We start from the raw sequence: 9217 nt of genomic DNA on the forward strand, positions 1-9217 counted from the left end.
TCGAAAAAACAAAAGTTCTATTTGATACATTAGGTGCATTAAATCCAAAAAGTGCATTCGTGACCGGAAAATCTAGAAAATTGAATAGAGTTGCCTCTAGGGTTTAACTCTGCGTTTGTACTGATGAAGTATATCGTTCTTGTTGCTGCTTGTTGTCAAAAGAGCGGCGGCTTTGCTACTCCGAACATCTTACAGCACGCGTTAAATACTTCAAACGACAACAATGACAGCCATGCTGGTTACCCTTGCGGCGGCCTTACTGACACTTGGCGGAGTCATCAATGCTGCTCACACGCATAATACCGCTGCAGCATACCCGGAGCTAAAGCCAGAGCTCGGAAAATACCAGGAGGTATGGAAGGTAAGTCTTTCTGTACACAAAGATTTAAGTTTCACAGCTGTTTTCGCAGATGCAGACTGGTATGGCCCGTAATACGTACCAGCCGATCGTTAGGAATGATCGCCGTTGTGTGTGTGATCGTCGCAGTGACCGACTAGAGCTAAACTTGGCCAGAAAGCTTTCCCGTCCCTTTTTTTAAATATTTAGCTAGAAAATTAAGCGGAGAACTTTACCCGCTAAATTTCTTCATAAGTTTTTCATGTGTGTTGTGGGACTTCCCCAGACTTAAAATAATGATGGATGTGTGGACTTTCCGGTGACCTTCGCTGGACTAATAGACCTGATTTGTTCGTTTGTGCAGCATGGTGTTGTGGGAAAAAGTTCAAAGACTATTTAACGAAGAGTTAAGCGCTTTTTTTTTACAGAATCAAATCCTAGAAATCCTCCTCGCATCGTGTGACCGAGCAGTGCTTCGAAAAACGTGAAGAACTGTCGCCATCACTTCATTTGAAGGATACGGCAATGATGCAATGAATATTATTTCGCTCAGCTTTGTTCATTGTTTCCTATCATTCGACGTTGCGATACGATATACTATTATAATGCCGTCGGCGTATTGTCTATGAGGCCATGAGGTCCCGTACAAAAAACAAAGTACTAGAGGACAACTTTTTGTATTATTTCCGCAGAAAAGAAGAGTCACAGCTTTAGTAGGCAATCCAGGTGCGAGGGCGCAGTGCCAAAGAAATTTGTATTCCATTGAAGTTCTGACTTTTTTAAGGATCCTTAAAAGTTGATTGTCACTTTTTACCTTAAGATATCGCTGAACAAGTGTAGCATATAATGAACCTTGCAAACGATGTTACCATAATCTTTGTTGAATATCCAGAGCCTATAAAGACGTTTCTGACGTGTTAGCATGCAGTTCCTGCTACTATATTGGCGTGTAATGCTGCTGTAGTGTGTTGAAATTAACAGTGGTGAACTATCAAGTTTCTAGAAAAGGTCAAATTTCAACCAGTTAATATTTTGAGAAAGTTGCAGGTACAGTAAGGGGAACAAGTGGTGGCACGGACAAGAGTGTAAAGATGGTATCAACAATTTGGCGAAGGACGGTAGCCGGCGACAAGCGACCCGCACGCACACGTTCATTCGATTACAGCTACGCAACCCAATTACTTTCTACGCCAACAGAATCAAGAAGCTTTAAAATTAAAGGCAATGGTGCTTGGATGCCAACGGGAATACTTTCAACAGCTCATATAGTTTTCTGCCTGTATGATTTCCCATTCCCTTTTTAGAAATAGATATCCCGGTTAACCTTGAACGACCCTTTGTACTTCACGGCGGAGACATAATAAAAAAAAATGGTATAAGCTGAGTACTGCAATGTGATTGAATTTCTAGTTTGAGACACTACATAATTGCTTGAGTTCTGAATTAAGCAATCGTCCTGCGCTTCGAGGCTAAAATAAAGGCCGTCATCACTACGACGCAGATGCAATCTACTCAGATTATCAGAGTTATTAAAGTAGTCAGATTAAATTTCGGGATGGGTTTATTGCGTAGCCAAAAATATTGAAAAAGCGCTAGTGCAAGCCCCGAGGCCGAGCCTGAAAGCCCCCTTTCCAATGTTCAGTACAAAAAAGAAAGAATCTTGCGAGAAAAAGTGTTGAGCCCCAAGGAGCCACGTCTATGTTGAGGCGTGCCAGTAAAGGCAATTAACCGCAAATAGAAACTCGAAAATATTGCACGTTAGCAGCCTCTTCTCTGATTAGTGTTCCCGTCTTTCCAGAGTTTCATCGTGTAGTTTAAATGTATGCCTCTTTACCACAGTGTTTCCCTCTGAAAGAGACATGGTATCTGACATACCGAAGCCACGAAACCGATCCGGGTTTTGGAGGAAAGGCGAAGTGCGTGAAGGGCTCTCAGACCGGCCCAATAGTAGCTGGCGCTGCCCCCCTTCTTCTTCACACCGGGGGAACCCGAACGTGAGCAGAGAAAATTATCCCCCCTCCGGCACACACACACACAGACACAAAATTTTATAACAACTGGAATAGACCCTTCAAAGATTCATTGTCTTTCAGAAGCAGTTCCGAGGCAACATCACCTACAATAGTAAAAGCATGTGACCAGCCTCATTTACGTCAGTGTTCCCAATCACAGAAAGACGATACATGCAGCGTGTTTTGAGCTGCTATGAGCTCAGTGGTCACGCTACGTTATTCTTAATTTAGCCTAATTAATCGTGACAATTCATGTTTGATGCTAAATTTAGCAAGGCGTAAGTTAATTATATTTAACGTGTTACACTTTTTTCGTTATACTTTCGCGTTACAAGCCTTTGTTAAACTTTTGTGTTGTTACACCACCTACTTATTTTTATAAAACATTTGTTTTATAAAGATTTCCTGCAAAAGCTATTTGTCTAATATTGAAACTTTAAAAAACAATTGAGAATGTGCGTTAGAATTATCTGAACACATGCTTCAAGAAGCGTACCTTTTTTATAATCCCATATTCATTTTACACTTAAGGTATATGGCTGCAGTATTCAAAATAATAAACCCTTCGACAATATTATTATGCACGATTTATGTATGTCTTTAACACAGGAATGTAACCATTACCCCTAAGTCCAACCAGGGTTATCAAGTCAAGAACGCGCTGCAGTTCAAAACACCTCGTAAGTAGCTACAATCTTGCACACTGATATGCCATACTGAAATCCAGTCATTCAAAAAAATATACCACGGCAGTATTTAACTCCTTACAAATCTCTAGTCTTTAAAAATATTTTTAATTGTCTTGTATGTTAAACATACCGTTCAGTTGAAACCAATCTTTTTTTTCTGTGTGAAACTTTTAATATATTTTTTTTGTATAGTGAAAGGGAATGACATTTATAAATTATGTTGGACAGCATTCAACTCTACATTTGGACACCTTCAAACTAAATTTCATATTCTGGACGGCAATATTAAATTGCATAAAATTATTTGAAACAGTATACCTTCTCTAGAAAATTTTCTTTAAAAAAAATGCTATATTTTTTTCTTTATTGAAATTATTTACATAATAAAACAACGCAAAAAAGCAGTTTTCTTCTTTATTTTTTACTTGCGTGTGAGTTTAGAGATTAAAACTTTCAAAAAAAGTTCTGAGTTTGCCAACTAGAAACAATAATAATAAGAAGAAGAAGAAGAATAAAAAAATAATACTGATAAGAAGAATATAATTATGCATTTCTTGTGAATGTTTACATAAAATTGCATAAAAAGTGAATTTTTTTACATAAAATAAGACTAAAAAAGTGTCTTTTATTTCATCGAAACTTTAAGTCAGATTTTTATGCAACCTGAATTGTGCGTTCTAAAAGGGCAACTGTAGGTTGTTGTAGTTTTTATTACGAAGTTCGCATTTAAACGCATCAGAGAATGGGTCTTAAACTTGCAAACCGGGTTTCGTGTAGTTTTTTGTTTCTGCAAAATATAAATGATTTTATTCTTTTTTTTTTAACAGAAGGAATGCTGGGCGTGCACATTCCTTACGTGGACTGTGCCTCCTGCTCTCTGTACAGGCATCCCTACATCACACCAGGTGAAATCAACAATTTCATGCCAACTTTGAAACATTTTCATATTAGAACGATGTTCGGATTGCAAAATTGGGGTTGGAAATTCTTAAGATGTGGTACTACCGAACAGAGTTTGCAATTACTAGTCGGGAAACCCGAGCAGGCAGTTCACATTTTAAATGAGTTGACTGCAAGATTCCCTTTGAGAGAGTAATAATGGTAATAAAAATATGCGGATTAGCAATACGTTCTGGGCTGTTCAATATGAGCTGGAACAGGCCTTCATGTTTCTATGGTTTATCTGCTAGCTTTTGAGAAAGCTGTGGTCGAGGAATGGAATCCGAAGGTTTGTACATCGGGCTATTTGATAAATGGAGATTGCACACCTTGTGAAAATCGCCACTCGCCCCCCTCCCCCGAAAAACAAAACAAAATATACCGCATGGGGTGTTTTAGGTCTATTGATCACGACGGTAGTCCGTTAGAACGTAATAGAGTGCCATGGTTCTTTGTACTAAGGTGTCGCTCCTCATTTCTATGTCAATTCCTACAAAAGATATACCAAATGCTAGTGTATGCTGTTTTCTTCTCCGCGAATCCGAATGCACTCCTGTGCGACATGTAAATTCCGGATCAGAGGAGTGAGGCACAATTTAATTGTCAACCCTTATGGCCACTGGAAACACCATGATAGGCCGTGTTCTACTCCGCTTACCAGTAAGATTGTCATAGGATACAGAGCCCCAATGTCCATGAAGATTCAGTGGTAAAAAGATGTGGCACCGCTACTAAAATCGCATGGCCGTTGAAGCATTGCACCGATCGCAGTTATAATTGGCTAAATTCATTATTTAAAAATCACTTATTGATGTTCCAAGTGATACACGGTGCAGTTGACACGCAGGCCCTTCTGAAATCGCGTAATGTTGATCTTTTATGTTTGTTTATTCTATTCATTAGAGTCGTCTTGGTCGCGAATGATGTGAAGTTGTGTCAATTAATGACCAGCGCAATGCCTCGTTCATTTACAAGTGAAAATGGAAAATTCTAAGAGTAAGCATGCATTATTTGTTGAATGCTTTTCTTCCTTGTTTTCATTACAGGACCCGCTTGCAGTGTTCTGGTTCCGGAGAGTCAGCTCGGAAAGGACACTGTCTGCGATTTTGTCTTTGACCTACTTTGCGGCACCTCTGCCAAATATAATATCTACGAGGAAGGCTGCAAATAAAAAAGCTAAATACAACCGCATCTTCACTGTTGCAGCGATCGAAAGTGTCAAGGATTCGTATATTCCCTTAACATTTCAAGGGCAGTGGCCCTATATATCCGGACAGTTTTCTGTGGCACTTCATAAGTAGTGAAGATTGCACGTGCACAGCTTTCATTTGCCGATCGATTCTCAAAGTGTACGAGTGCCCTTGCGCCCATAGCTTTGACTGCATAGTCACAGAAAGTTTTCGGGCGGCATAGTCAAGTAGTAATGACGATATATAAATTATTTTATTGTAACTGGTTGCAAACAAAAATTATAGTGTTAGAAAAAAGACAGTTTAAGAACGGAACATATCCCTGATGACCTTGTTGCCACAGCACGTATTATATTACTGAATTACGGAACATGTATCCTAATTCCTTAGTAGAGGACATGTTGTGGAAACAAGGTTAGCATGCATGTGTCCCGTACACCACTATGATGGCACAAGTGTGGTTTGCTGCAAGCTACGGGAAGTGTGCCATCATTTTCAAAAGCAGCATACGTTCTGTTGGAAACGATGTCAGCACATGTTCCATTTCACATGCGACTGCACACTCACCATAGTGTACAAAATTCCCCCCCCCCAAAAAAAGAAAGAAAAAGAAAATGGTGTGGGTTTTGTTTTACTGCAAAAATAAACTATACATTGCCGAACGCTCAGTTCGCACGCAAATTTAGCTCAAGGAGTCTATACTAAATGACAAACTTTCACAGTTGGTCGTTATTTGATTCAAAAGTTATAAGTGACTTTCAAAATATTTTATATAAGAAAATATCTGACCATAAATACATTGATATGCATGGCATGAGCCTATAAGAACGGGCCTTACTTTCCCACTGAAACTTTCCGAAAATCACTTGTAACTTCCAAATAAAATGGCAAGTTCTGAAACATTGGCACCTGCTCCGGACTGATACCACTACATTTGTGCGGAGACTGAGCGTCTTGCAATGCCTAGTTCATTTTTGCGCTGAAAAAAACACTAACTTTTTAAGGGGACTATCACTGGCCAGGTTTTGTAAGTTCGGTTCTACAAAATGTACAATTTCGTGAAGATAGATAGATGTATGCTCCTGTTGGGGGTGTCGCACATACATACACATATAGCTGGTGAAGCCGAAGTTCCCTATGGTGTGTATGCAGCATCTTTTGTGCAAGGAGCTTCGGTGATTGCCTGCAATATGAGCAGTACCAAGGGGGAAATTGCCTCTAAATATATAAAGATTCGAAGAAAGGTGTAATCTATATTCTCGGGTCCCGTGGTATTGAACCGTTACAGTGAACACATTGTGATGGAAAGGCAAGTGTTCATTGCGTGAAAAATATTAGAAATAGTCCCATCAGTCTAGGTGAAATTATTTATTATCAATTTACAACTTGCCTTGGAAAATAAATCGTGATACAGTTTTTCGTAATGAATGAACAAATAAAACATTTGGGCTCAATATTAAAATCTCGAAATGGAAATGAACAGTTTTGAGAAACTTCACTAGATAAATGAAACAAAATCTTACCCATAGTTTGTCGCAGGTTAAGAAACACGGCACAAGGTGATAAGGAAAGCTCTCTGGTCTCCATAATTAGTGATATCCTCTTTTCCACTTGCCTTCTCTCCAACATTTGCTCTGCTTAATAGGAAAGAGTGGAGGGCTTTGGGGAAGGAGCATATGTATCCTGTGTTCCTTACGTTACAACTAACTACAGTGATAAGCCAACCTTCCACCTCTTCTTGAACTTCGGAAGTTTTCGAAGGGCTCCTTGGGCCTTCGGGTGCACCAAAGCCACCTTCTGTGCAGAACCCCTGCACCCATCCTGCGGGTTCATGCCCATGAGTCGTCTGCAAGAAAGGTTATGTAAAAATGTTAGATGGGTTTTATAAAACCTCATCTCCTCTTTTAACAAATGCTTCTTTAGTCAGTGTCCCTATCTGAAAACACTTATAAGCGTTTTATTTTATTTATTTATTTGCTTATTTATTTCATTATTTAGTACACCGTATTACAAATATAATCCCCTGGATTAGGTATAAGATGCTTGATAGGAAAATACTACTTTCCACAACTCTCGAGCTCGACTTTTTTTAAGAATCACATTAATATGTTGGAGTCTGTAATTACTGCGTCCGACTCCCGTGTGCGCATATACGGCTATTTTCAGATCCCAGATGTGGAGTGGCGATCTGGAACAGTAAATTGCAGTGACACGGCAGCAAGATTAAGAACTTTTCGTAAGCTTGATCGCGCACACCTTAATAATTTTTGCAGAATGAAACAGCATTTTCAATGCGGCCAATAAAGTGTTGGATTTAGTCCTTTCAAATGACCAATCCCCCAAAGTCAATGTCGCTTGTGCATTGTTGGTAAGGGTTGATAAGTACCTCCCCCTATTGAGCTTTTTGTTTCATTGAGCTTTCTCAGGCCTCAAACGAATAGCTGTACTTTTTTCCGGCATAATAGGGCAGATTATTATGGATTGCTGTACAGATATTACGAAAATCTAGATTGGTCTGTGGCAACAAAATTAAACGATGTTGACACTCCGACAGAGCGTTTCACAAAAACTTGGATGGAATGCTTATGTTTATTCCCCTGAGTACAGTAAAATCTTCAGAGTTTCCTTTTTGATTTTCACCAAAACCGAGACAAAATTATATCAGAAAGCTTCATTACCTTCCTTTTCATTCACATTCATTTATTACAAGCTGACTGACTATACAGTGTGTGTAGAACGTCAGTGAAGACGTTATATCATCAAGATGATATGGGGCACAAAAGAAGAGTTGAAAGAAACCTAAGGCCGCATCCTAGAGACTAGCTGACTCTACAGGTTTATAGCTTTCAAGTTTTTAGCAGTGCCTCTGGCGAGGACAGTAGATTATTACAACGGAGCTGTCAGGGCTAGTTCCCTGAGTATAGTGTCCGCCAGCAAACAAATGTCGACACAGCACTCTGGATAGCTATCACCATCCTTATAGATGGCGGCAACCTTTCCAGCCTTTCCACTCTGGCTTGACGGCTTGCGGCCGGCCATTACTTCATTCCCGACATAGTGCAGCTTCGCTGGTCTTCCTTCTTCACCAGAGTGGAAAGGCTGAAAGATTTTTTAAAGTCGCGTTTTGTCTGCATGTCATTATGCTCCTCTAAATTGCTCACGTACGCTATAAAAATAGAAACAAAGCTGCTGAAAGTAACGCACTCGTAGCGTTTTCATAGAACACTGAGGGGTCCATATCACTGTAATAAAAATATGGTCTCAAAGGAATAATGGCAGCATTGAGACCTCTGAACTGCCAGGTGCTCCCCGAAAAGATGATATGGTTCAGGCATAGGTACGTGCGCAAAAGCTGGGGACTAACGGCGCTCGACTAGGAATAACCGAGAGCGTGCGCGAGATATATCAGCCAATAGTTCTGTTCAGACAGGGTGCATCTGTATTTTAGTTCATGAAGGCAAACGGTGCTCGCCAGGAAGACAGCTGATATTTCGCTTGTCTTGTGGATCGGCGTGACTGAGCCCAGTACGGCTAAAAGTGTCGACCAAACTCAGGCGAAACTGGCGGAGTTTTTTTTTTAATGTGCAACGATCGTTCAGACATTACATGGTAGAGCTTCACGCGTTGTACGAATGCGAGTTAACGAATGCGTTGATTCGCACTCACCTAACTATCTGGTCAACTATGATGTGTTGAGATTCGACAGGTCCCACTGACGTAATTTGCGCTCGCGCAAACAATGAGCATTTATCCAAACGCAACACCTCCAAATACTCACAGTTCCTTTTTTTTTTTCCTATGAAATAATTTCGAGGGTTTGTAGAAGACGCGTTTGCAACACCGTAGTCTTGCAATCACAGTAAATGGCCACTTCAATCGCCAAAGCTGAGTTCCTGAGAACAAGTCGAGACTCATCTCTGCGTCTCCCTGTTACCAACCTTTCTCGGTATGTCGAACTCAAAATTAGCAACGACACATTTGATGCACATGCGGCACGTTGTTTACTCGTCACAAAGGACAGAAAACACATCTCTTTCCTTCAAATAGTGG

At 40.1% G+C, this 9217-nt stretch overlaps 1 protein-coding gene across 1 annotated transcript; it reads left to right on the forward strand.

Moving 5' to 3' along the window:
- The first annotated feature begins 223 nt into the window (after positions 1-223).
- LOC121836363 lies at positions 224-5148 on the forward strand. Its single transcript, XM_042291259.1, has 5 exons — positions 224-361; positions 2177-2331; positions 2959-3029; positions 3866-3943; positions 5024-5148. The coding sequence occupies exons 1-5, from the start codon at positions 224-226 to the stop codon at positions 5146-5148; spliced, it is 567 nt and encodes a 188-aa protein (XP_042147193.1).
- The last annotated feature ends 4069 nt before the right edge of the window (positions 5149-9217 follow it).

The sequence above is a fragment of the Ixodes scapularis genome, unplaced genomic scaffold (genome assembly GCF_016920785.2).
Source record: "Ixodes scapularis isolate PalLabHiFi unplaced genomic scaffold, ASM1692078v2 PGA_scaffold2__306_contigs__length_199485367, whole genome shotgun sequence".
Classification (NCBI taxonomy): Eukaryota; Metazoa; Arthropoda; class Arachnida; order Ixodida; family Ixodidae; genus Ixodes; species Ixodes scapularis.